The 27,846-nt window shown below is 48.9% G+C and overlaps 1 protein-coding gene and 1 long non-coding RNA gene across 2 annotated transcripts in view; one reads left to right on the plus strand and one right to left on the minus strand.

Moving 5' to 3' along the window:
- Positions 1-536: 536 nt before the first annotated feature.
- RPRM (reprimo, TP53 dependent G2 arrest mediator homolog) lies at positions 537-1,351 on the plus strand. Its single transcript, XM_064453297.1, has one exon. It carries the CDS (start codon positions 742-744, stop codon positions 1,087-1,089), a length of 348 nt encoding a protein of 115 aa, XP_064309367.1. The 5' UTR covers positions 537-741; the 3' UTR covers positions 1,090-1,351.
- A 5,260-nt stretch (positions 1,352-6,611) lies between these two features.
- LOC135313664 (uncharacterized) overlaps positions 6,612-27,846 on the minus strand; it is a 77,930-nt gene continuing 56,695 nt past the window's right edge. Inside the window, exons 3-5 of the long non-coding RNA XR_010373208.1 lie at positions 14,708-14,875; positions 11,463-11,588; positions 6,612-7,436 (exon numbers count right to left, since the gene is read on the minus strand). This is a non-coding gene — a long non-coding RNA (uncharacterized LOC135313664). The remainder of the gene's footprint in view (positions 7,437-11,462; positions 11,589-14,707; positions 14,876-27,846) is intronic.

The following is a 27,846-nucleotide window of genomic DNA, read 5'->3' on the forward strand; positions in this document are numbered from 1 at the left end:
CCTGCTCACCCCCCCACCCCCCTCCCCTGCTCACCCCCCCGCCCCGCGGCCCCGCTCCCCAAACCCACCCCCCTCCCCTGCTCATCCCCCCGCCCCCCTCCCCTGCTCACCCCCCCGCCCCCGGCCCCGCTCCCCAAACCCACCCCCCTCCCCTGCTCACCCCCCCGGCCCCGCTCCCCAAACCCACCCCCCTCCCCTGCTCACCCCCCCGCCCCCGGGCCCGCTCCCCAATCCCACCCCCCTCCCCTGCTCACCCCCCCGCCCCCGGCCCCGCTCCCCAAACCCACCCCCCTCCCCTGCTCACCCCCCCGCCCCCGGCCCCGCTCCCCAAACCCACCCCCCTCCCCTGCTCACCCCCCTGCCCCCGGGCCCGCTCCCCAAACCCACCCCCCTCCCCTGCTCACCCCCCCGCCCCCGGGCCCGCTCCCCAAACCCACCCCCCTCCCCTGCTCACCCCCCCGCCCCCGGCCCCGCTCCCCAAACCCACCCCCCTCCCCTGCTCACCCCCCCGCCCCCCTCCCCTGCTCACCCCCCGCCCCCGGCCCCGCTCCCCGCCCGGGCGCGGCGGGGCGGAGCGGCGGGGCGGAGCGGGCTCGGGAGAACGGCGGGATATACGCGGAACGTCGGGCGAGCGCGGAGCGGCGCGGAGCGGCCGGCCGAGTTACGGTCCCGGCAGGGCTGGCCCGGCCCGGCCCGGCCCGCCTGCATGCGGCGGCGGCGGCGGCGGGGCGGCCGGGCGGGATGAACGGCTCGGCGGCGGCGGCGGGGGGCGGCGGGACGGCGGCGGCGGGGCTGCTGGCGGGCGCCGGGAGCGCGGCGCTGGAGCTGGAGCGGGCCCTGCGCTGCTGCACCGCCGCCTCCGTGGTGACCGACGGCGGCGGGGCGGCGGCGGCGGCGGAGGAGCGGAGCCTCTACATCATGCGGGTGGTGCAGATCGCCGTGATGTGCGTCCTCGCCCTCACCGTCGTCTTCGGCATCTTCTTCCTGGGCTGCAACCTGCTCATCAAGTCCGAAGGGATGATCAACTTTCTGGTCAAGGACCGACGGCCGTCCAAGGAGGTGGAGGCGGTGGTGGTGGGGCCCTACTGACCCGCGGCGGCCCCCGACGGCGCGGCACCGGGGGACACCGACCTGGGCCGCCCGCTCCCCGCGCCCGCAGCACGGCGGCCGGCCCCCCCCCGCCTCCAGACAGTGCGGGGTTTGCTGGGTTTCTTTTCTTTCCTCCTTCAAAACGACAACAAACGAACCCCGAGATCGCGGAGGCCGGTGAGACGTGCGGGGGTCGCCGGCGCCTGCGGCCAACCCCCCCTCTCCCGCCCCCGCCCCGAAGTAAAACGTGCTCTGATGGCAACAGGTCTGGGGTTTCTTATTTCGGTCGCGGGAAGAAATCTCTCCCTCTTGGAGTCGCGGGGTGCTGCCGGCGGCTGGGCGGGGGGGAGCGGGGAGGCGCCCCGGGGGCGCGGGGGGGCGGCCGAGCTTCGCCCCCCAGAGCGCCCGGCCTGGCCCTGCAGGGTTTTGCCTCGCAGCTCTGCTAAAAGCCCCATTTCAGCCTGCTGTTCGAGCCCCCCGGGGTGCACAAAGAAGGGCGACTCGCGGCACCCTGCTCCGGAGCAGGGCGGGATGCGCCCAGGGGACATGCGGGAACCCCGCTCCTGCCCGGGGGTTTTGCCTCTGGCCACGAAAATAACCCAGTACACCCCGTTTGTATCCCCCTCTGTCAGGGTTTGACTCTAGAAAACCACTCTCCGTACTTTTTATTAACCCAGCCGAAAGCCTCACCAACAGGTGACTTCTTACGGTCACATTTAAGGGAGGGAAAAATTGATGCTTGCGCAGGATTTTATTTGTTTTATCTTCATCCATCTCCTCTATAGGGATACCAGAGCATCCTTCTGTGAGAGGTTTGCATAGTTGTTTATCATATCCCCGGGAGCTCTCACTGGTTACTGGTGATAAATCAATGCATCTACATTTGCTGTAGGAGGAGTGGAACCGGCATAAACACTTGCCGGAGACCACGGCAGCAGGATGGGGGCAGAAAGGCTCAGGCAACTCACCTGTGAGAAAATACCTCTCACGAGACCCAAGGTCCTGCAGTAAGGCTGTTAATCGTCAATATTTTTAATGCTGATAATTTTCCGGAGCAGCCACGCAGACTTCTGACTGCTTGGTTGTCCCTCAGTTCATCCCGAACTGGTGTGAAGATGGCCAAGCTCCTGAATCGTTGTAGATGTCTTTAAGAGATGTTAACACAAGTTTCCGTTTTGATAGACGAGGTGAAACTCAGCATTTGCAAAAGGCACCTGAGCTAGAAGGGGATGAGATAAAGCCAGAGTCTGAGACAACCTCTTGACTGCAGATAAACTTTTGGTAGAAAATGAGGCAGAACAGAGTATCTCAATGCAGTCCAGTTCCCTCAGACGAGCAGAAATCTCAGCCGTGCACTCACTCATTTACAGCTACATCTAAGGGGAAGACAAAGAACAGATCTGCCTGTTCTCTGGGAAACAAATCTATTGTCATTACATCCCAATGTTACTAAGCTGTCTATCAGCTGAAACATTGGTGAGATATTTAACCAAAACTCTCCTCCTTTCTTTGCCCCTTGGTGCTGTAGAAACGTTAGATAAAGCAGAATTTTAAGATAATACGATAGGAGGGAAAGCTCCTAATAGGGATGTTTCGGTCATTACAAAGCATTTCCAACTTCCTAATTTGCATCACTTCGTGATATTGCAGATAATGCAGTCATTCCTGTAATCTGACTTGCAAGGAGTGTCCTGCATGTTTGAATCCTTCTCTGAGAGCTAGATTCATTAGGCATTCTTTATTAATTATAAATTTATGAATTATAGCAAGAACTTGAAGTATCATTCATTTCGATTAACCTTTGCCAGAAGCCGCAGCTTTTTCCAGCACCGTAAATCTGAGGCACGACAAACTCCTGGTTCTGTAATAAAACTGCAGAATTTTCACCCTCAGCCCAAGAGCGCACGTGGCCTGGTGCCTCTCGCCTAAGGGCCTCTTGCAAGGTGAGAGCCCCTACCCTAATAAAGTGCTTGTGACTCTTTGATCCCTACAAAGATACCTCCTTTTAGGCTGGGAACAGTGGGGAAAAGGGTTTTGCCTACTCGGTGATGCAGAGATGCTCAAGCACGTCCTGTCCACCAGCTTTACTTAGGACTCTCTCCCTCTCTGTACTGGGGGGCTTCGGGACGTGGCACAGGATAGAAGGAGACCCGGGATATTTATAAGCCATTGGTGGGCGGGAGGATGGCAACGCAGGGAAGAAGCACCTCTCGGACACCAACAAGGGCTCCGGCATCCACCCCACCCCGTGCTGTATGGGGTGGATGGAGGAGCGAGCAGCGTTTGGGCAGGCATCTCCTACCTGGCCCCTGGGCGCGATGGACACCTGCCTGCTTTGCCCCTCCTAGATGTATGTGTAAAGGCGCGACCTGCGTGTTCGAGGGGCGGGAACCTCACGGTGAACAGAGCTTTTTCCGATGACTGCACACATCGTTTCAGGGTCATTTTTAGAAACGCACCTGGAACGCTGCTGGGAGAGCAGCGAGGAGAGTCTGTGGTGTCAACAAGTACAGCCCCGTCAGCTCCTAGAACACACTGGAAACAAAATCTACCTTGCTGTAGTGCTGAGGTGCCGGGAAACGGGAGTACTTGGGATAAGGCCACTGCGGATACCCAAAGAGGGCTCCACCACCCTGCAGTTGGCTTGAAGACAGTATAAACAGCTGATCTGCTTTGTGTTTGTCCCTTCTTTATTCATCTTAAATAGTAGAGTATGTTCAATTTTACCACCAAAACCTGAGGGGCCTTTCGTTGATGTGCATTCCCGTTTCTCTGTAATGTTTCTATCCATGAGGAGCAGAAGACTATGAGTGACCGGGTAGACCTGACCAGCTCTCAGTCGTTGCTCTCAGACGTGAGCTCTTACAGGGGAAATTTCCAATTTGTGAGGAAACCCTTCCCCCTGCGATTCTCAGTGACTGCTGCTGGGGGCAGGGCTTCCCAGCAGGACCTCTCCCCGCAGGACTCACCCCAGGGCCTCCCACTGCAGCCTCCAAATGGCTGTTTTAGGGAGAAGGATACCCAAAAAGTCCATACGGCCCCAGCTGCAGCAAGTCCCTACCGTGGTACTATTTGTAATTTTTCTTGAGTATGACAATAAAGAAGCTCAAATCTCACTTTTCTTAAGCCCAGGTTGAAGTAGTCTCACGCTAGGCTGTCTGCATACCTACTTATTGTCTACAGAGTAATTTTGGGGTAGTTTTTGCCTTAAATTCAAATAGCAGTGCCCATGCAGCAGAGCTTCAGGCCACCGTGCCGCAGGCAGACCTCGGCCCTCCTGCTCAGCCTCAGCTTCTAGTGTGCAAGACACCAGAGCCAAAGCTCTTCTGGGCATAGATGCGCACCAAAGCTCGTCCCCAGCACGCCTCCGCAGCCTGCCAAAAGGCGCCTGAGCTCTCTGCTGCCTCTCAGCCAGTCTTGCCTTTTCTCCCAGTTAGCCAGGAGCATGGGGTTGGGAACGCGACATAATAGATTTCACCCTTTCAGCTCAAAATGCGTGCTAATCCTCCAGGAGAAAAATCAAGAGGCATCTTAGTCACTTCCCAAACACCCAAAGTGGTTTGTTCGATATTTTAAATGGAATACGCTTATTAAAAACACTCCAGCAACTGCAATTGCTTCTAGATAACCCTGCGAATGTACTCAGGCTAAATTTGTCTAGATGGCTGTACAATTTGAATTCTATGCTTGCCACATCTTTTTGGTAATAATAAACACTGTCTGAAGTACGCAGAAAAGGTGCGTTTGAGCAGTTCGCACATACGCAGGTGTGGGACTTTATCCCGGTTGCATATTCAGGCAAAATTCACGTTGATTTTTAAAGCAGTTTAGCTTTAATTAGGAAAATAAGATCCCGCTGTTCATTTGCAGTCAAAAACCCAAGACATCACCATAAGGGACAGGCACAGCACACATTACAGCTTTATTATTTGCCTTAATATTTAGCCCTTAGAGTAGCCATCAGGCGATCCTGGCTCGTGCCGCACACCCAGCACAGGGTGCTCACCCCAGGCTGGGGCTGGGAACCCTTGATGCAAGTGTGTTTCCTAAAAAATCTTCATCTTCAGCTAGGCAACCCGTTTTAACACACAGCCCTAGCTGCGTCTGAGCCCATATTAATTATCATTAGAGTGAGTCATTAAAAGTGCTCCTCCTTTCTCGACAGCTCTGTTTCTGTGCATGAATGGATTATGCTGTTGCCATTGATTTCAGCAATCCGTGACTGGGGCTGTAACCGGTAATGCTGAAGGAGCCCTGAGGGACATCAAGTCTTTCAATTCTTTTATAATATTAAACAGCAGTGTCCTCTCCATAATTAAGGTTTAAACTTGCTGTCCGAAAATCTAATTTTCCGTTAGCTCACCGTTAGGAAGCGCGAGCTGTTGCCCGTCGCGCTCGCCCGCGTGGCCGGTGGCTGGCAGCCAGCTTTCCTCCCAGCCAGTTCAGCCAGTTGTGCTGCTCCCCATCTCCACCGCGCCGTTACTGGAGCGGCGATACAGGCTTCTCTACTGAAAGAGGGAAAAACGAGCGGGAGAAGGCAGAAAGCAGAGAGAAGTGTACAAAATACAGGGGGGGAAAGCACCATGAATGGCACTGAGGAGCGACAAGCTGAAACTTAACACAAAGGAAAACTTTCTTTTTATTTAAAAAGTGTGTGGCTAACCTGTGAAAGCCTGCCAAAGCCCGCAAAGTTTCAGAAAAGGGGTAGATGTTCGTAGGGAAGACGAGGGCACCGGCTCTCACCCGGGTAGGGGAAGCACACCGCAGGGGCCGCGCTGCGGGACGAAGGCGACCCACGTGAGGGCTTCAGCCCCTCGCTGCTGCGCCGCCGGGCAGGATGCAGCCGGGATGCCGGAGGTCCAGCCCCACGGGGCTGCGCCTCCAGCCTCTCCTGGGGGGGCCCCTGAGGGCACCGGCCCCCAGGGCACCATCCTGCCGCGGTACAGCCAGAGCCACGCCACCGCCCGTACAGCATCGGGGGGCAGGGATGGTCCTTTTCACCCTCCTCCGCTTCCCTTTACAACCTCAGGAGTCAGGTGAACATGTTGCAGAAATGATTTTTAAGCCTTAAATTTGTTAAAAGCACCTCTTTGTATTAAGGCTTTATTCTCTTCTTGTCCCAAAACAGCACGCGTGCTCAAATGCAAAAAATTAACAGGACCTTCCTCTCCCTTCCCACCATCACTGAATTTCAATCCAGGCCAAGTGGTGTTGGTGACCGTACAATTTATCCTCTCTGTAATATAGTTGTAGGGAGCTGCTTTCTTTTATGGGACATCTTCATTCTTTAATGACAAAAATTAGATTTTTTTGTATCGCTGAGGACCAGACACAATCACTGAAGAAAGAAACCAAAGGAAGCCTGAGCTCTTCAGGGCTAAGCGTATCCATCAATTCGGCCACCGGCAGCTTGGGACCTATTCCACGGATATAGAACGTATTTTTAGCACATGGAAAAACAGTGTCATGAGCACATGATATGAAAAATACACAAAGCAATATATCACTTTTATGTCCTTTATTCTATCATAATCAGGTTAGGATTTCTTTTTTTTCTGTCCCCACTTGCTTCTATTTTGGAAGTGTCTCCAGGGAGGCAGGCTGCAGGAACGTAACGGCCCATCAAACCCACGGTGGCTTTGTGCAGCAGCCGCAGCAAAGCCCTCCACCACATCGAAGCAGATGGAGCGGCACGGCGCCGGGATGAAGGAGATGGAACAACATGGCGCCAGGATGAAGAGGATGGAACGACACGGCACCGGGCTGAAGGAGCTGGTGGGACCTCACGAGGGCAGAGGAGTTGCTGCCCTGGGTCCAGCCTCGGTGATGGCGTGCGGCGCCCGCTCTCCTTTCGTTACTGCCGTCTCCTCAGTGCAAATTCTTTTTCATTTCTTTCATTTTAGCTACTTTAATTTCCTGTCTGTCACAGCAAATGCAGGCAGAAGGAAACAAAGATGCCCGTTTGAGCTGACATCTCACGTGGGCTTAAAAGAAAGGAGCAGCCTAGTTACAGTAATGGATAATACGACGGGGACACAAGAGCAGCAGGGATGTCTTTGCCCTCACTACCTTGCTGGGAAAGCAAGGTCTGATCGGGTTCTTCCCCAGCTCCAGGAGCTGAAGTGATGAGCACGAAGGTTCACCCACAGACATTGGGCCTTTAAAAGAAACTTAGGGGTGATTTTACAGTGTAAAAGATAGAGATGTACACGCACATAAAATCGCAGGTTTGTTTTGTGCTTCATCCGTGAGCATACCATGAAATAATGAATTGGTAGTCCCCGCTCTGGTTTGTTCCCGGGTAACGAAAGCTGGCGTGTAAATCCCACTCAGATACCACTGGCAACCTGGGAAATAAGAGGAAGAAGAGCAAAAACCATCAGGTACCTGGAGAAACTTATAGAGAGAGAAATACACATTAAAAGAAAAACATGCACTCTTCGAAAAAGAAATGGAATCAAGAATGCAGAACATACCATATGTATCTACAGGATAACCTGATGGGGCAGAAAATATTGTGGAGATAAGCTCTACCCAGAAAAGATAGGCTGGGCTGGAAGAGGCCAGAATGGAATAGAGCAATTAGGCCACTTTGTAGGAAAATCTTGAAAATGAGAGATATTAGGCTGTGGAATAATCTCTATAGGGAAGATATAAAAATTCTTTTACTTATGACTTTTACTCTAAACTTGAGAATATATTCCCTATGTCATATTGCTGCATTCGCAAGAAGCTGGACCTAATACAACCTCTCCATTGCTGTCTGATGAAACTCCCTGGTTAAGCTAATCGCTGTGTATCGCTGAAGCGACAGGAATGAAAAGTGCCAATCATGCTGTAAACATTAATTACACATAAGAACTACTCAAAGGTTATCAAGCAAAGAAAACAAGCTGAATTACACTCAGCAATTTCAGGTAGCGGAGAAAAAAAGCCGTTTTCTTTAATGCACTCCCCTGCAGAACACTGCTGGCTGTTTGACAGCAAGGGAGACGTTTCAAATCCTGTTACCAATTAGGGCATTTGTCTGTGTGTAATGGAACTGCCACTCAAAGCTTTCAGAATATATATTCAGTGTTTTACAAAACCATTCAAACTTTCATTAATATCCCTACATTTTTAATGAAAGCTACATCTCCCTTTCCCTTTGCCAAATATAAACTTAGCGCTGCTGAAGAGCACGCCTTTGAGATGGAGATCCCTGAGATTATGTGCAGCTCTTCCTTCTAGATGAGCCTTGTCTCACATCAGGAATATCTGAATGAATCTGAATATGAATCTATCAGCCCTGGTGTGGCCAGCAGGGGCCGGGCAGGGATGGGGCCCCTGTGCTCGGCCCTGGGGAGGCCCCACCTCGAATGCTGGGCTCAGGTTTGGGCCCCTCGGGACAAGAAGGGCCTGGAGGGGCTGGAGCGTGTCCAGAGAAGGGCAGCGGGGCTGGGGCAGGGTCTGGAGCACAAGTGTGCTGGGGGGCGGCTGAGGGGGCTGGGGGGGTTTAGCCTGGAGAAGGGGGGGCTGAGGGGAGCCCTTCTCGCTCTCTGCAGCTGCCTGAGGGGGGCTGGAGTGAGGGGGGGGCTGGTCTCTGCTCCCAAGTCACCAGTGACAGGGCGAGAGGGAACGGCCTCAGGCTGCGTCAGGGGAGGTTTAGGTTGGGTGTGAGGGAAAATGCCTTCCCTGCCAGAGCGGTCAGGCCCTGGCACAGGCTGCCCAGAGAGGTGGGGGCGTCACCGTCCCTGGGGGGGTTCAAACACCGTGCAGCCGTGGCACTTGGGGACATGGTTTAGGAGGCCTGGGGGTGTTGGGTTGGCTGTTGGGCTTGATGATCCGAGAGGTCTTTCCCAACCTTAATGGTTCTATGACTTCTGTACTATTACTATGACTTCTATGACATTGTTATAAGGAGTGGCAAGAGTGCGCTGACACTTGTTCATTTGCACAGAGATGCCCCGTCACCTAACGAACCTCGCTCCCCATCCACGTGCACCAATATTAAACTTGTCAGCAAATACTCCCGAATTCCAGCTTTCTGATTTTCACTGGGGACAAACCTCCTTGGCATTCCTTTGTCATATCCGAAGAGAGGAAACCACGCATTATCTTAAGTAATTTTGTTCTTTGCACACTCCATGTACTTGCTATTGCTTTTCCTCCGTTTCAAATGGTACACCATGACCGTGGTTACACATAAATAACATCTGGAACTTGAACAAAGCATATCCACAGGATATTCTTTAAGTGAGAAATGCATTACCTTAGAAAAAAAATATGGTGTTATTGGAAAATGGAGCACAGCAGGTATTAGCTAATGATACCTACCATTTGTTGCATCTTGGACAGAAAATGAAAATGCATACATTAATTAAAAGCAGGCTTTAGGGAAAATATTATTAACTCATACTATAATGAAACCTAAAGGCTTCCAGGGAGATCCATTGTACTGTGTCAGGGCTGTACAGCGGGGAGGTTCAGGCAATTTGATTAAATGCACAGGCTCAGCGCTTGGTGAGACGTGGAACAGCAGCTCTTTGCCCTGGAAGAGGGATCAGAAGTATGAGACTTTGCAGAGGACTTGGGAGACTCCATATGTCCAGGGCTCTGTGAGACATGGGCAAGACATCAGCTCCCGACTAAATGCCGCATTTTAAATAGACCCTACTTATCCATCCTCAGTGGATAAATTGCAAGCCCACATTCAGTTCAGTGACTTTCCTGGTTCATAGAAGGGTCATCGAGGAAGGAAAACCACAATTTCATATAGTCTACCTAAGCTCTGTCAATGCTGGCGAGCGCTGCCTGTGGCACGGACTGTACCCGTGGGAGTTCAGCCGTGCCCGTGGAAAGCATGAAGTTAGGCTGTAAAAACACTTTTAATAAAAGATTTCTACCAAGTATTGACATTCTGTCATTTGAGAACGAAGATCCGGGAGCATTTGAAGCACTGTACTATTTTTAATTTTCATTCAAGGCCCATAGTGTGCAGTGATGTTGACATCTCATTACTATCGTGGCTCAATACCACGTACTCTATATCCAGGGCTTGTAACTTGGTTCTAGCTTTGCTGTCCAGTGGGGCAAGGAGATAATAGCTTGTTTTCTTTCTCAGCCGTGTTGCAAAGATTCATTCCTCTAATTGATTGAAAAGAGGGGCTTTAGCAAGACACGGGCCTCTTGGAAAATGTGAACTGCCATTGATTCAACCTAGTGCTTTAAGATGAAAGTCCTAAAATAATTTGTCCTGCGCTTAACCAATCTAAGCAGGATCAATAGCCCCTGCTTTAGCAAGGGAGTTGGGGTGTGAGAGGCAATCAGCTGCTGGTGGACTGCACCGAATTCCCGGCCAGGAGCATGCTTCTTCATTTATTCTTGAAATTTTTATGTCAAAATGCCAGATGAATTCTGACAACCCCTACAAGCCCAGAATGTGCAACACCATGAAACATTTCAAGCCATTGCCTGTCGTTGCTGCACCGTCCCTTGGAGCCAGAGCATGCTCGTCCTTGTCTTTGCTGCTTGGACCACCCCATGGACCACCAGGAAGGAGATTCCACCATGGCATGCACGGGATACAGTGCTCAGACAGAGAAACAATGATCAACTTGATAATACAGTGGGAGTTTTGTTGTTTCCAGAAAATTTGAAATACCCTTTTTTTTTAATAGCAAAGCACAGCAAAGGGAGGATATAACCTCCAGCATGGATTATTTCTCATTGCAGGGCCAGGGCACAGTATGTCTAAACTGCCCCGGGCAGACACTGCTGTAATACTTGAAAGCTTCCAGAAAGGAAGTTCCCTGGATAACCTGTCCCAGATTTTCCCACCACAAAGCACTTTTCCTAAGACTTAACTTCAGATATCTTGACTGCAAACTGCCACTTTTCTATGATCCATCTTGCAGCAGCCTGGGAGAATAACAGGCCATGTGCTTCCTTGCGTTACACGCTGACTATTGGATGGAAAAGCAGAGTTGCTTCTCATCTAATTCTGACGTTTCTTTGAATGACAGATTTTTCACAGGTTATTTCCTATTTGGTAGAAAGGTTCAAAGGGAATATTCACCCTGCAGTAATAGACTTAGAAGCAAGGGGAGGAGATGAACGGCAGGACACAGCACTGACAATGACTCCCAGCATGGAGGAGCATTCCTCCTGTCCTTCCTGCACCCCTGTGATGGTGCCTCCTCCTCCTCCTCGCTCACTACTTACTGCAGGTTCGTAAAGCCCTCAGCCCCATGCCATCCTCCAGATGCACGAGCCCTTTTCATATTTTAAAATCATGAGCACTGGTGGGTACGGAGATGGCTGGATGTTCCCATTTGTTTCCCACCACCTCACCGAAGGAAGCCCCGAAACAAAACACTCAGCGGTTGACTCACTTCATCAGCAGAGATCGTTTGTGTTGGAACATCCCCCAGAGCCATCACTCTCCTGAAGAGCTGCCTCCTTTACCAACACCCCGGAGAAGTCAGTCAGCCACGCAAGGAAGTAGTGACAAATTTTACCTGTTTAAAAAAAAAAAATGGTTCTTTATCTTCTCTGGAAGATACCAATCCAAAATCAGCGCATGTGGAGGTGAGTAGCTCTGATTCATACTTTAACAAGCCTATGAGTTTTGGAAAGAGCTTGCCAAGGAGCAGTAAACTCCTTGTTGGAAGTGATAGCCTCTCTGTAGGTGTGTATTGCAATAGAAATATATAAACATAATAATCTGTGTGTTCAGGTACCTTGGAGAGACCAGTTTCGCCACGCTGTCTTCCTTTAATTCATGCATTTGTAATTAGATTGTGTCTAGAAAAATACCAAAGATGGAGTTTAATTTGTTTCCAATCTATGGAGATTCAGCACAACTGTTCCAATGGTTAGTTATCCTCAGGGTTCCAAAAATATACGTGATTTTTGTCTGACTATACCTCACGTCATTCATGGATTTCTTTCTTCTTTCTTTTATGTCTCTTACAGTGGAAGGCTCTACGTTACCGATTTCCATTTCATGTATAAGACATAAAAACTCTACCTGGACTTCTTTTCAATTAACTAAAAGACATGGTTTTGGTAGTGTAATTGTGCTCATGGCACTTGTCTGAATCTTTGCCAACTACTCAGTGTCTTTTTTTTTATATCTGGGACATTAGAACTAGACTCAATGTTCCAGTTGCAGCCTCACCAAAGCAGACATAGAGGCAGCACAACCTCTCTGCCCCATAAATTGATATTCTGTTTAAAAAAGCATATGGATGCCAGTGGTTCTTATGGTCCCAATGTCACACTTCACACCTACCTTCAGCTGATTCCATTGCAGTGACATAGAAACCCCTCCAAAATCCCAGTTCCGAGGCCAGAGTCCAAGAGGCCATAAATGGAGCCTACTCTCTTCATCCTTGTATACATTTTCCATATTAAACTATTCAAATGCATATTACACCAAGGGTGAAGCTTGACTGATAGCGTGTCTTGTATGAAGCCATGTAGGTCGGCAACAGTTGTATTGGTCTTCCGTAATCCATGATTTCAAAGTTTTGTTGCTCCCCTGTCATGCCTGGGACAGACGGATGGGTGGATGGACGGACGGATGGACGGATGGATGGACGGACGGATGGATGGGGATGGATGGGTGGGTGGATGGATGAATGGGTGGGTGGATGGATGGATGGGTGGGTGGGTGGATGGAGGGGTGGGTGGATGGAGGGGTGGGTGGATGGATGAATGGGTGGGTGGGTGGGTGGATGGATGGAGGGGTGGGTGGATGGAGGGGTGGGTGGATGGGTGGGTGGATGGATGAATGGGTGGGTGGATGGATGGATGGGTGGGTGGGTGGATGGAGGGGTGGGTGGATGGAGGGGTGGGTGGATGGATGAATGGGTGGGTGGGTGGGTGGGTGGATGGATGAATGGGTGGGTGGGTGGGTGGATGGATGGAGGGGTGGGTGGGTGGATGGATGGAGGGGTGGGTGGATGGGTGGGTGGATGGATGAATGGGTGGGTGGGTGGGTGGATGGATGAATGGGTGGGTGGGTGGGTGGGTGGATGGAGGGGTGGGTGGATGGATGGATGGGTGGATGGAGGGGTGGGTGGGTGGATGGAGGGGTGGGTGGATGGCTGACTGACGTGCACGTGATTAGCAGGGGTGCTCCTCACAGGCCCTCAAAGCATTAGCACAGTGATAGTTGTGAACTTTCATTTTATATCCCTGGGGCTCTCCAAGCAGGCTAGAGCTTTTTCAAACATCATCAAGAGCCCTTAGCTTGTTCTTTACATATTTTTGGAACAAATTTGTTTAACATTTCTGCCTTCGCTCCCTATGACTAACAGCTGTGTTGTTCCTATACAGTAATCTAGTAACAATACTATAGACAGTACTCTCTCTTTTACTAAGACACTTTTTTTAAAAAGCCTCGCTGCACTTATTTCTGCTTGCCATTTCTCTCCCCTTTACTCCTTTATTTTACCAGAGTGCCTCTTTTCCAATTTTCACAGTAAATATACTGCTTTTTAAGATAGGCTTGTGCGTAGCTATTCTCGCTCCCCCTGTAGGTCAAGATAATTTGTTTTCAATGGGGTATGTGGAAACGAACCCAACAGCAGTCCTGCAGTCCGTGCTGAAAGGGAGAGTGAAACCTGCCCACCGTGTCCCTCTGGCTGGCTTGGGACCGACATGCCCCCGAGGAAATAAACCTTACAGTCCCGGTGCCTGCAAGGGTTTTCCTTTCAGCTGTAGAGCAGTGTCCACCCTGTCCTGTCTGTCACCTCCAGCTGCTGCTGGTCTCCGTCATCCTTCTGGGGAAGGCAAAGGCAAAACATCTGGCCAGTTGTGCGCCTCTAGGCATCCCCTCGCTGCCTTAAGCACGCCCGGCTACATCCCTGCTGCAACAGCTTTGAATGCAGCCATTAGGTGCAAAGGTGTTGCGGGGGCTACTCCCAGTCACAGCATTTTGACATCTGTAAACAAAATGCTTCCTGTGATAATATATGAGCACCGAGATTAACCCACTCCTGACACGTCCCTGATTCTCCAGCTGCAATTTAGTATTGTGGCCGCAAAACAGGGATGACATACTACTGTATTTCCCGTCTTAGATATGTGCAGTGTTTAAGATCTCTGTGGTGTCATTATTTTATGGCAGAAAAAACGTATTTTCTTCCTTCCAAATCTAAAAGAAAAAACAAGTTACTGAGTAGAAAGTAAGAATATCATGTATGGTTTATGAAAAAACCTGAATTGCAACACAGTCATATTTTGTTCTCTGATACATTTTTAGAGAAATGATTGATAAGTTGATGGCTTTAAATCCACGCAGCAATGACTTCATAAGACCATAAAACCAGACATGCAGCGTTGCTATCACCACTTGATAGGAGGATAGCACAAAGTACCTGTAACGATATGCTGGAGGCAGAGTTAATTTAGGAATCATCACTTATTCGGCCACCTGAGTACGGCTGCCCTCATTTACATGGTGCAAGCCCCAGCCCTGTGGCACAATGATTTTGTTTGGAATAGAAACATGGGAAAATGGAAAAATATGAAAGCCAAGAAGTAAAAGAGCTCACAGAAGTGGGGTATTTGCAGTCGAAAGAGAAATGATAGACTGATCTAAAGGTGATGGATAGTCACACTTACGTACCAGGCACTCTTCCAAGGAGTAACAATCCTGGAAAAATTCCTCCCAGAGAGAAGGACGTCTATGACATAGTCCTGGGTCCCTGCAATGAGTCATCTTACGGGGCACGAGGAGATGTGAAAGGGTCTGAATGAGTCTCTGTTAGTGCTCTGGGAGCTGAAAGTAGCAGTCCTTAAATGGAGAAAAAAAATGGTGGTGGATGTGCAAGCTCAGGAGGGCTGGGGAACTTTGCCTTTTATAGCTGATGGTGCCTCTGGCCTCTCTAAGAGGCTCCTGCTTTTAGCCCCTAATTTCCTTTGCATCCATGAAAAGATATCACCGGGAAATGTCCTGCTAAATGGAAGCTGGAAATCAGAGCGGCGGGCATCAGAGACAACATGCCACCTCTCATCTCTGAAGCGGGGGCTCTGGGCCACAGCAGCATCTTCTGCTTTTTCCTACAAACGCTCCAAAGATGCACATTTCCCCTCAATCACACTGCCTGACCTCCCGGGCTGGAAAGCCACCCCTAGAGCTTTGGGGTACAGCAACGCCCCAACGCTGATCCCACCAAAGCAGCATGGGCTGTGGTACCCTGTGGATTCAACATGATAAAGTCTTGGATGAAACCACTTGTCTTAATAGCAAGTGGTTACACAAATAATGGTTGATATGGTAAAGTCTAGCTATAGCCTGAGTAAAATAATGATTTATTTCCCGCACTCCGTTCCTGGAGGAGCAGGCGGCAGCGCTGGGGGTAGCTGTGCATGCACCCCGCTGCTCCCCGGGTTTGCACGGGGTAGTGCCTGCTGCTTGGCAGAAACACGCCTCCCTGCTCAAGTATTCCGAATTGTTTTCCTGCATGATTTTGTACAGTTATTAAAAGGACTAAAATTTTCAGCAGGAGAAACCTAAAAAAAAGAAATAATGGTTTGTGCTTCAGCCACCCGGGGAGCAATCTCGCTGATGCTCGAGGCAGTCCTGAGCGATGCTCCCAGTTCGGAGGCCCTGAGAGGCCACTGAAAATTGCTGCTGTTTCTGCTCCCCCTTTGGTGTTTTTAGTGCTAATGAAGATCTCATGAATTAAAGTATCTGCAAATTTTTGCACTGTCTTTGCTGGTAACGTGACATGGAGCACCCATTGCTAGCAGTGCATAAAAAGCTTTATTTTGGCTCTCCTTTATATTGCTTATCCTAACCAAGCTTCTGGGATTACCAGAGAAGCGCTTTTCGCTTTCCTCTGCCTATACAGGACAGATCCACACCGACCAATATATTGAAATTTAAATCATTTGAAATGACCTGACCTGCTCAGTTGAAAAATATCTTCACTGGTACCTTTGCTATTTGCCAGGTATAAGTAATAAAAAATAAAGCAGGTATATACACATTTAAAACCCAAAAAGCTACACCACCACAGGGCAGAGACTGGAGCCACTGGGGAGGTGCCCTGATGCAACCCAGGTCGCTACGGCAAGGAATAACGGGAAACCTGTCCTGTGCTCTGTAATTGGGCAATCGTCCTCTGCCAACAGCAGCGATCTAAAATTAAACAGAAACAAAGGCAGTTTAAGCATCGCGGTTGGTCCAGGATCCATCCAGTGCTGCCCACTGCCTCCCAGTCGGCTGCTTCTTCTGCCCACCAGGGCAAGGACTGGTGGGAGTCATAGAATCATTTAGCTTGGAAAAGACCCTTAAGATCATCGAGTTCCCTGGGAAAGCCCTCCCCTGGAAGCCCGCGGGGCACAGGGCCACTTCGTCCACAGAAAATCCTCTGATGAGCAACCACGGTCTGTCTGGGGTGATGAGGGACCATTTTCTTTCAGGGTGAGGATCAGGGAAGGTGCAAATAGGGGGGTATAACCAGGGGATGGGGGCGAGGGAAAAGAAGTAAGTGAAATATCCTTTTAGCTCTCAGCTGAAGTTCTGAGCAACTCCAAGGACTTCCCAAGAAGTGGTGAGCAACCTCAGCTCCCGCTGGCACTCGGCAAGGTTGAGGGGTTTTAAGGAAGGCAGAAATAGCGTGGTGTTATCTCCCTCAGTCAGTCCCCAAAGCCCCTTCCCCTGGGGCTGGGCTGCGAGGAAAGCAAGACACCTGAAATCGGCTCCTGACCATCTCCTGTACATGACAAAAGGAATGTGCTGGACGATAGCGCAGCAAGGGTGTAATGTATTGCTGTTTAAAGATGGATACCGCGCTACAAAAACAGCTCAACCACTGTTTACGTTTCCAGCGTGAGTTCTGCCATTCTCCCTCCAAATCCCAAGGCAGATTAATACGGAGAATTAATTTTGTTTGGGTCTTTGTATGCTTCCGCTGCCAAATGATAAGTCTCTGCTTTTCTTTTTCATCTGGTGTTTCCTTCTCATTCAGTAACCCTCAAGGGGTGGTGAGAGAACCGGGGAGCAAACAAAGCTCCCGCTCGGAGCCAGGCGCCGGCCCTTTCTGGAGGGGTTGTTACTGGGACAGGTGGGGAAGATGCCATTCAGGCAGTTAAAGGTATAATTAAATGAAATTGAGTTTTGTAGCTTTGCGAGATGATGAGGGAAAAAAAGCGCATTCATTTAGAGAACAAGAGTTGGCTTAAGTATTTAGAAGAGGCAGGCTATCCGTGTGCGCAGCATTTTCACAGGTAAAGCTGCTGCAACTAATTCATAACGTTACTGATGGGCCTGTCACCAGAGCCGACACCGCAAATTACATTCTGTATTCCCTCCGTAGCCATACCAATAGTAGCCATATTAAATCTATATTTAAAACAGGCTGTTGCATGTAGGGCTGAGACAAATGGCTCAGCATGTCGGTAACAGCTTCCCATCTACAAATCCTCTCCTTCAGCCCAGGCAGCACCATGGTCATCACACCCAGCCCGCAGCAGCCTGCGGTCCAGGTGGCAGGTGGCCAAACTTGCCTCCGCGCCGGCAGCATCTTCCCTTGCAGGACGTCCCTGCGCTCAGCAAAGGCACAGCTGGCCGGTCTTGCTGGAGCGCGATGTGGCTGCCAAGCAGTCCTTCCACACTGCCGCCAGCGACTGCGTGAAATAAGGTGAAATTAAGTAATGCAACAAGAAAAACCTTCAGCGTGTCCAAATCTTTGACACTAAAGATGTAAACTTTCCAAATGGGGAAGGCGCTCTGTAAAAAAGTATATTTGGGAAGGGGATTGTGGTAAAAAAATTGGGTTTTTTCCTTAAATGGTGTTCTTGACCTGCAGAACTTGTTACAAAAAACATTTCCTCCCGCTGTAGACTGAGCACGTGTGTGCGTGCACGTGCAGCCATGCGCATAAACATGCCTCTTCGTGACCTGGGTGGGCAAAGAAAAGGATACGGGCTTTGTATGTTGCTGAATTGTTCTTGTGTTTCTCTAACGCTTTGGCCCTCGCCCGCTGTAAATCGACAAAGCTCCATTTCAACTTGTGCAGAAAAACGTGCTGATTTGGCAGGTGCCTGCACCGCGGAGGTGGCCACGTGGCGCGCGTTCTGCGTACGTCCCGTTGCCCGACGTCCTCCTTTTCTAACCAGGAATTATTAAGAATTCTGAGAGGTTCTACTGAATTCTATGCAATGATGTAATGAAAAGGGGCCTCTTTTAAGTTAAGCGCGAGTTGCCAGTAAATGATATTTCAATTATTTGGCCTCAGAAACTGTACTTCACCAGTATTCCTGCAGCGTTTCTTCCTTTCACTTGACCCAAGGAGCAATTTTAGGGCTAACAAGACAATGTACGGGGATCTTGCATTGAAGAAGCATATATATTATGTGTTCTGTGCTTCAGATATCTAATAAGTGATAAATAATATTCTCTATATTTCAGTAGCGATTTGGCATGAATATTTACCCTAGATAAGTAAAAAAATTCCACGAGCATGCTGAGAAAGAAAAAAGGAGCCCGGTGGTAGTCGGGTGACTGTGTTGATGAGCAGTTTTGGTATCACACATCAGCCATAACAATTCCAGGGGGGCTGGTTGCAGCCAGCAGCAAAACAGGCTCGCTCAGTTACGGTCCAGAGAGCAGCTAATGCTCCTATAAACTATTTGTCACCTGTAATAATGAGCAGTTTGGAAGGGATTAAGTTTTACTGCCTGACCCGTGATGAGCAGTCCCCCGACTGTACATCTTCAATTGCTTAAAAAATAGAAAATGGAAGCAGAAAATATCTCCTAACCACTGGTAGCTAATTAAAAAAAAAAAAGCACAGTTAGATGCCTCACTCTGTAACGCTTTTTAGATTTTTATGTCAGGAGATGGGATAACGGAGTGAATTAAAAAAAGAAAAGAAGGGTCGAGCTAGAAAGAGAAGGAGGAAGCGTAAAGCACCGGTGGCACCGAGCACGGCTGCAGCAAGCACTGTCCATGCACCACCCCGTCCCCTCCCCGCGCAGCAGCCGCGTTGGGTAGCTCATGGGAAGCAGTCTCACATCCCTTCCCCAAGCTCCACGCAATAAATGACATTGCCTTTCGCCACCGCATCCCCCCACCGCATCCCCAGCGCCTGGCCGTACCCAGAGCCGCGGGTGCCGCTCCCCAGCGGCCCCCGAAGATCCAGCGACATCTGCAACCAAAAGGTCCTGGTGAAGCAAGACCAAGAGGCTGCGGCTGGTCTGGAACTTCTGTATTTATAGAAGGGGGATGTTTATGGGAGCCCTTCCAAGGCTGCCAGCTGCGTATATAAATTGTGATTATTATTGTTATTAATAAGAGCAAATGGACTCGGAGGCTTTCTGCTGGAGGCAAGTGTGCGCAAGGCATTATCCCTGGGCACTTTTTTCAGTGGTTTTAAACAGGCTAAATAATATGAAAACAGCAGTTTTCAGCAGAACAGACAAATGTAGCTGCAGTAGCTTCTTACAGCCATGAAGACCCCCAGCCTGGGCCGAGCGGCGTAGCTTAAAAGCTAGAGCAGAGTGGAGGCAGAAACCTTCCGAGTGGCCATTTTTCTCCATTCACACCTTGGCTCTTCCTGCTCACAGAACTACTAGATTGAGAATATCAGGAGCCAATTGACAATTAACATAATTCCCTTTTTTAAAGTACTCCCGTGCTTTATTCTTCGCGATGCACTTCATTCCTCGACCCACGGCCTTGTTTTGCAAAGGTAAGGCAGCTCAGAGGGCTACCGCAAAGCGAGCAAGTTCACTGGCCTCTTTGTTGCATCTCCGGTGTATTGTACCCCGACTATGTGGCAACAGGAAGGCATCTTCTTTTGCAACTGCCTGAGATTTTCGTACAGCTCATGAAAATATATCTTCCTACAGTCCATTTTGCGTTTTTAGAATCAGTGCTGAATTTGCATGGAAGGGGAAAAATGTATTTTGCCTGATTAGAAATCATTAATTCGAGGGAACAGATGAAAACTGTTTGTTTGCAAGACAGACGTCTTTGGTTGGGCCTGTAAAGGGTACGTTGCATCTGGGTGGGACGCAGAGTTTTCAGCTCCTTCCTACTGCAGACTCTGCTACACGGGTTTGAAGATCGTTTGCATTTGGGCAAACACTAGAGAAGAAGCTTAAGGCACTTAGATGCTGGAGTCCTAGGGAAATTTGTCATTAACCTCCTTGATGCTTTTGACAATACCATCAGACCATCTCAGGCAATGCTTTAATTCTTCATGAATGTGGCAGTTTAATGCAGCTGCTATTACTATGAGCGAACCCTGGAGAGCAAGAAGATATATTCTGTCCCCATCCCTGATATATCATTATTTAGTTGGTCTGTAGCAGCTTTGGAAGGAGCAAATAAACTGGCTATTCTTGGCAAGAGGATGACCTTCTCCTTCAGCTGCAAGGGGTCTCACAGTTTCCTACAGCTGAGCCAGCAGAACGACCCTTGTCGTACTGAAGGAACGAGGATCCTTCGGTGCGGTTGCGGTTGGGTTTCTGGCCCTTTGTACTTGGAGAGGCTGGAATCACCATGGGCCACATCCCTAGAGAAGCTCAAGAGGTAAACTGTTTGCCCAAGCCGGTTTTGCCACGTTGCTTTTTAATTGCCTATGAGAACGTCAAGATCTAGAAGCAAGCACGTGGCACCCGTGCCACCAACTGTTCGCATCAGCACGTCTTCGTAAGGTGATATAATTGTCTCTGGACTCTACCTCTGCTTCCCAACAGCACAGTGAAGGGGGGGGGGTTTTCAAAGCTTGGTGCAGGACAGTAATAATAATGGATAATAGAAAAGATTCTCCTATTTCATTAAGCCCCCTGCCACTTTTGAGCACAAATGCCAATATTTCCATTTTGGAAATGACTTGCTTGCAAGACGAGCACTCTGTAAGAACCGGGCTAATGACAGGTACAACCCAAAGTCATACTCCTCCATCCAGGGTCAAGGATGATCGCTGCAAAGATATTTTCCGCTTGCTGCATCCACATATTTTATCCTCACACCAGGGAAAAGTGCGCTCCTCCTTGGTGGGGGGGCTTCTTTCAGTCTCTTTAAAAATAATTTTCACGTTCACATTTTTTGGTTTTTTAGTTTTGGAATACGAGAGGTACCGTTCTCGGGAAATGGAGCCTGAGTGTTGACAGGAGCCAGTGCCAGGCAAGGACCTGCTAGGTATTTTTCTCCAGTTTCTGAACATGCAAAGCAGTTTTCTGTGGCTCTCTGTGAATTGAGTTAATGTAGAAAATAAAGGAAAACAAGGAAGTTTGGGGCAGGCTGGAGGCCTTAGTCATATCGCATTTTAAACTGAAAAATAACCTGCTGTTGTATGGTCTTCAGAAAAGGATTAGAAAATGTCCAGGTTGTAGAAGAGAAAAATAAAAGATGGAAGATCTCATGACAGAAGAAAAATGACAAATAACAAAAATCCACTATTGTCCAGTTCTCTGAGGGAGAGAGGTGGCCAGACTGTGCTTTCTGAGGCTTTTTGCTGAATATAATGTAATTTCTCAGGCATGTTGCTGTCTGATAACTGTAGATTAAGTGTTTGTTTCAGAAAAATTTAGTATGATCAGAAAGCCATGCATAAGAAAGGCTCATATAAACTGATTAGCACTGAAAGAAGAATGGAGATGCTATCTTGGCTGCCAACACAGCTTTCTGAAAACTTCCCTGTGATAATTATACTGAATTATATTCTCAGATACAAAGCCCCACAGATAGCCTATTATAAGCTGAATTAAAAATCACAAATCAGAGGCTGATTCAAACCACAACTCATTAGCACATGTACAGACAGAGGAATGGAAAAGGAATCATTTCTGAAAAGCATTGAAAACGAAGTTGTATCTGCCAGTGTGCTCCCTGAGCTCGGGCTCAGCTTCACCTGAGAAGGGACTAGCTGGTCCCTAAATGAGCACAGGGAATGAAGCTGCCTCTTGGATTAGGACTTAATTTTGCAGTCTCTTAAGCAAAATCCCCAGGAGACCTCTGAGTTAGAAAAACCAAACCCAGTTTTCAGGGCAGAGAGGGATTGCCTGCACCAGGTGTTAACTTTAAGCTCAGGTTAGCTTTAGTTTAACTTGAAGTCACCCAGTCTCCTCACCATATCTGCTCACCAGTTATAATTTCCCATAAAAGGTGAAGTTCCCCTGTTTCTCCTGAAGCCCAGCTGTGGTTCACCTCCCCAGGCTGTGGGATGGCCCAGTGGCCAGCCAAGCCTTCCTCCTTCTCCTCCTCCCCCTCCTCCTCCTTCCTCCCAGCCGCATCACTGTCTTCAACTCTCTTTTGGAAATGCTGGGCACCAGTCCAGTCTTCACATGAAACGTCACGAGCATCCTGCAAATCACCAAAGAAATGATGGAGCCTAATTTAGTCTTACTCTTAAAAACTGCCTCATGGTGGACAAGAGCAGGATTTCCACCCAGCGCAAAAGCGAAACCCATCGCATGCAGCTTCCTCTTCCCCTCCAAAGGAGAGATTTCAGGCCCTGACTTGAGCTGTGGCACCGCTCATCCTCGGCGAGAGGGGGAGAGTCGAGCAGGAGGCTCAGCCAAGGAGGATGGGGCAAGAGGTCTGAGCAGGGGAAGGTGCAGCACAAGCAACTTTGGAAAAGATGCCGCAATGAATATCAGATATTGAATTCCTTGACTCCTCTTTTCTAGTCTCTCTTCTCATTCCTGCATCGCAGCAGACATGACACGACAAAGGAGCGAGTCTTTTCCTGGTCCGATCCTTTGGTGTCCCCCATCATCATCTCCCAGCTGCCACCTAACCCAGGACAAGGACCTCCTCATGTCCCCCAGCTCCAGTGCAAGCCCCACGTGTGGAAGGTTTGCCAAATCAGGGACACAGACCACAGGCTGCTGAGATCAGCAAAAATGCATCCCAAGCCTTTAATTAGCTTTGGACTGAAGCCTAGGTCCTATTCCTCGCCCGGCAGAGGAGAAATGTGCAACCCCACTGACAGCCTAAAACCTGGGGACGACTTCTCCGTGCACTAGCAGAAAACGAGGTAATTAAACGCACAGTTAGATGACGACCTGGAAAGTTTTTATAGCCAGACTTGTAAATATAGATGAGAAGGGCCGTGCTCATGCGGAAGGCAAAACACCATAGGCCAGGTTTTTCTAGTGGCAGGTTGCTCTGCCAGGTCAACAGTGTACACCCACCCTACCTGCTGCTAAACCGTGCCTATAAAACATTTTGAAACGATCCTAACGGTCACATTTGGGCTGGTCTTCACCCAAAAGGGCACCCGTCACGGCCAGAAAAGTCACTTTGGTGGCAAAGACCATCAGTTAAACTTGCAGTCCCAGTTTCTCTGCTTTAAAGAGTGGTTGAATTATTATTCCATCGGTTTTCCTGAGACTTTAGGTCTGGAAAATTTCAGTGAAAAAAATATTTTGGAAAATTAAGCATGAATAGAATTAACAGATTCCAATAGAACTGTCAAGCAACCTGAAGCTTACCTGGACAATTGGAAAGCTGTTTATTGTTTTGTACGACAACTCGTTTAAACATCCTGCTCAGCTTCAGAAAACTGCTCTTCCAGAAATAACACTTATTTTTCAAGAGTCCAATTAGTATCTGCTAGAACGCTTTGATTTGGTAAAACATTTCAAGCACTAGAAATTCTTCAGAGTGACCTACTTTAACATAAAGATTAAAATAAATCATTTAGTTAAAAGGTTATTGTAGAAAAGGTCTGAGATGACTGGAAAGCGTGCTGAATACGGACAATTCTCTAACTCATGGTTTTCCATCAAGTGTCATATTTTTAAATTTAGCCGCCTGCATTTTTAGAAATGAAAACCAGCGACTCCAACAAACATCAGAACGATGGCAGAAGTTCTCGGACAAACCGATAGAAAATCATGAAGGCATTGACTAGCAATACATTAAGACTGGAAGCATTTCTGTTCTATAATCAGAGAGTTTTCCAACAGCCACACAAAGGAAAAACTGAACTGCCAACCACAGACAGCAGGAGAATGGTTTCCTTGGCAATTGTAACTATGCAAAAGATTTTAGTTTCCTTCCACCGGCCTAATATAAGCAAATATTTAAGCCTATCAACGGATCTTTATAGATTAGCACAACTGAAATCAGATCACCTTATTAATTTGAAATCACAAGGCCATATCCAGAGAAACAGTGCAGGCACACACGTGCCTGCGAGCGTTTCAGGAACCCAACGGCCATGACGGATCCCTCCCTTGCTTACAGCTCTGCGTGTGCGTTCATGCTTTCATTGACTCAGAAGACAGAAAGCCAAAGCAGCCAAGGGCAGAACCGGGAAGAATTGCGTTGACCCAACCTGGGAGAAACTAATGAGGTTTCTGGCTGAAAGCTGGACTTCCCCGACGCTGGCCACCCCCACAAATTAGATGAACACTTGCAGAGAAAGAAGAACATACAAAGCTCATCTGGGACACGTGGACCATTTTGCTAGGCTGGTGCTGTAAGAAGAAGGGCATTTGTCTACTTACAGGTTTTTTTTTTCTCAATACTAAAATCCCAGGCTGGTGTCGCAGGCTCTAACGTATTGCTTTGGTTGCTCATAATCAGAGTTACTCGTGCCAAAGAAGAACAGATTGATCATTTTATCTGAAGGCAACGAAACCTGTGCTGGCCCCAGCGCCGGGGCGTTCCATAGTCCTGGAGGGAAGATTCAGAGCAGATCGTGGCCCAAGCGCAAAAGCACATTGGCACGTACAAACACTGGATTGGGGTTTATTAAAGATGATTATTTCTTACAAAGGAGTCTTATGGCCCACGGTTTGTCTTTTAAACTACAGTGACCTGGAAATTATCCCCCTTGTGAATCGCTTTTACATTCCTTTGTTATGAATCAATGGGAAAAAGTAGATGATGCATAAAGATTAATTCATAAAATCAAACAAGGACCTCATGTTATTCTTACATCAAAGGAGAGGGAGGACTTCACGATGGAGAAGGCAGCATGGACGGACACCGCACAGGGCCCTTGCAGGAGGCACAGCCAGGGTTGGGTGTCCCACTGCCAGGGCCCTGGTGTCCTCCTCCTTTTGGGTTAGAATAGGTCCCATACAGCCGTCTCAACCTCACCCCCACCGTTGTCCCGCGTGTGACCATATGCAGGCGAGAGACCCCCAGATGCCGCCGGGAGCAGAGAGCCCTTGCTTCGATTCCTCAGCCCCGGGGAGGCGGGAGCTCGGGCGGGGGGGGAGCAATGTGAGCTCATCAACATGAGAAATGTTTGTGCTGTTCTCCTAATACAGCAAAGATGGATGAGGTTTGGTTTGCTTCAAGCCTCCACCAGTTTAAAAATAAAACCAAAGTCTATTATTATTATTGCTATTTTTCTGAAGGTTTTATTAAATTTCAGCCATTCTACATGATGATTTCAAATGAGATGTCTAGCTAACTTTAATTAAAGAAAAAACCCCCACGGCCCAGATCTGATTGACAACTATGTCATCGGACATAATTAATAACCTTTCACTGTGTGCTCTGAAAATGATGGACGCAGGATTCATCCAAGCCCGCGTGCCCTCCACACGCCGTGCCCCAGCCGGCGCAGGGAACCGGGGCTGCTCCCCGCACCCCGAGGGCAAGCGTGGGGAGCGCCGCTGCCGGGCAGCCCGCGCGGGACGAGACGTACCTGCCGTCACCGCTGGCTCCCACCGCATCCCGGCTCCAAATATCCCCAAGGGATCAGATGCTTTTGCCACGTCTGGCACTCCCGAGCGAAGGCTGCGCACGTGTCAGGGGTCGGGGCGATGTCTACGTGGTGGCCATTATTGGAGACTTTGCTAGGGCTTACGTCTGATCTCCTGGTACAGAAGCATATGTACTTATTAGGCAGGTGCCATCTTAGCATATAAAGACTGAAAAAATCACACAAATCCAATTATATATTTACCCAATAATCCCTGTCAGGGGCAGGTAGGGTGCCAGGAGCGACGTTCATCAAGTACTCTAGGAGTTGGCCTATATTAATGTGCTTTTTTTCCTTGATCTGTGCCTTGCATCAATATTTCTGCTTGTGTCATTCACATTGAATGTTGCAAATAAACGTGTTTGTCTGCCAGTAGCAGAACTCCATCATACTCCCTGGAATTTACTACAACACTGGGGAGCATGCCTGAATCCCAGGGGCTCCCCGAAAGCTTGTCAGGATCCATAAAAAGAAATAAATAGAATATTTGTATACAAATTAACACAGAATCATGGCAGACTTTATATTTTTTATATATATATAAAGTCATCCCACTGACCTTCTCATCAGTCTGAGAGTGGGGTTTTGACCAAAAATCTGCCCTTCCTATTCAGACCTTCATTTCCTTTTCCTCACTTGATCTTATTACTTATATTTTTTTTTCTCTTACGAGTCCCTGGCCCCGGCAGGCAGCTCCTGCCCTGGCGGTGCTGCCCAGGCCCCCCCCACACCTCAGCATTGCTGCTGCTTTGGGGTGCCCGAGAAGCGAGCTGCTGGCCTTCGATGAAAGACGTATAGAAGCAGCGCAGCACAGCAAGGAGTGCATCATGCAGCACTACTCTGGTCTCGTTGCACCGTGAAAGGCAGAGTGGAAAGGCAGAATAGGGCAGAAAATGGGTTTACGGCTGCCAGATTGAATTAAAGAATAATATAATTTGTAACTGTAGCAAACAGACTGATTAGTGGCAGCATACCCAGAAAACTCCTCTTAATTTCTGGGTGATTAGGATGCTTTGCTAAGACTTTTAGCAGCCTCCAAGGTCCTATTTAACCTGCAGGGAAAAGGAAATGACTGATCCGTCAGAGCAGGTTTATGGGTTTATGGGAGGGTGGCAGGGCTCGGCTCATAGGTATCCTGAAGTGGTGCCTTAGGGTGATCTGCTCGTGGTTTTCAGCCCAAAGACAAAAGCTACTAAAGTGAATTTACAACGATATAAGTGCCTGAGAGCTGGTTTTATGGAATAAATTATCTCTTTAGGCATAGAGAAACAGACCCAGGACAAGCAGCTCTGCCTTTCCAGCACAGCCCTATACCACACGCTGCTCGTATTCATCCTGCAAAGAGATTATTGCCATGAACACAAGTAAGATATTAGCTGCAAGTCTGATTTTCAGGCCTTATCGTGACTATTAATTACAAAATAATAGCAAGTAACTTATTCTAAATGTTTGGCACAGTCACTGTGGTCTGTGGGCAGGCTGGATGAAGCACAGGGCCCAGGGTGGCTTCTCCTGGAGATCACTATGGCTGATTAGTTCCCTAATTCCTGCAATTATTAACTTTAATGAAATTTTGCTCTCTAATAGCTACACAGCTATTGATTTTTAATTGTTTTGTTTGTGCCTTGAATTGATTAATATCAATTCTGAAAGGCACACGCAGCAGGAAGAGTCATTTGTCATTTGCAAATTAACATGAAAAGAAAATGAACCCAGTAAGCAGCCGTGGGCGAGGGAGCTGCCGAGAGCATTTGCAGGCCACTCACCACGAGCGTCCCAGGCAGCTGTAGGCCATTAAAGGCTTTGCCTGAAGGGGAGAAGATGGGAGATGAAGGGCGGGTAAAGATCTCGCATCTTGCTCTCCTGTTGCAGCATAGTTTATGCTTCCTTCCGCGAGTGCGCTGGGCACCGCTCTCGGCAGTGCAAAAGCTGGGGAAGAGGCAGGCAGCGCTCTAACGCCCAAGACCGGCCAGTCTCTTGGGATGTCATTTTCTGTAATTTCAGTTATATGTTACAGACGACATTTAGTATCATTTTGTCTAGAAATTATTCGTAGAGACGACTTCAGAAGTTAGGATTT

The sequence above is a fragment of the Phalacrocorax carbo genome, chromosome 5 (assembly GCF_963921805.1).
Source record: "Phalacrocorax carbo chromosome 5, bPhaCar2.1, whole genome shotgun sequence".
In the NCBI taxonomy this organism is placed as follows: Eukaryota; Metazoa; Chordata; class Aves; order Suliformes; family Phalacrocoracidae; genus Phalacrocorax; species Phalacrocorax carbo.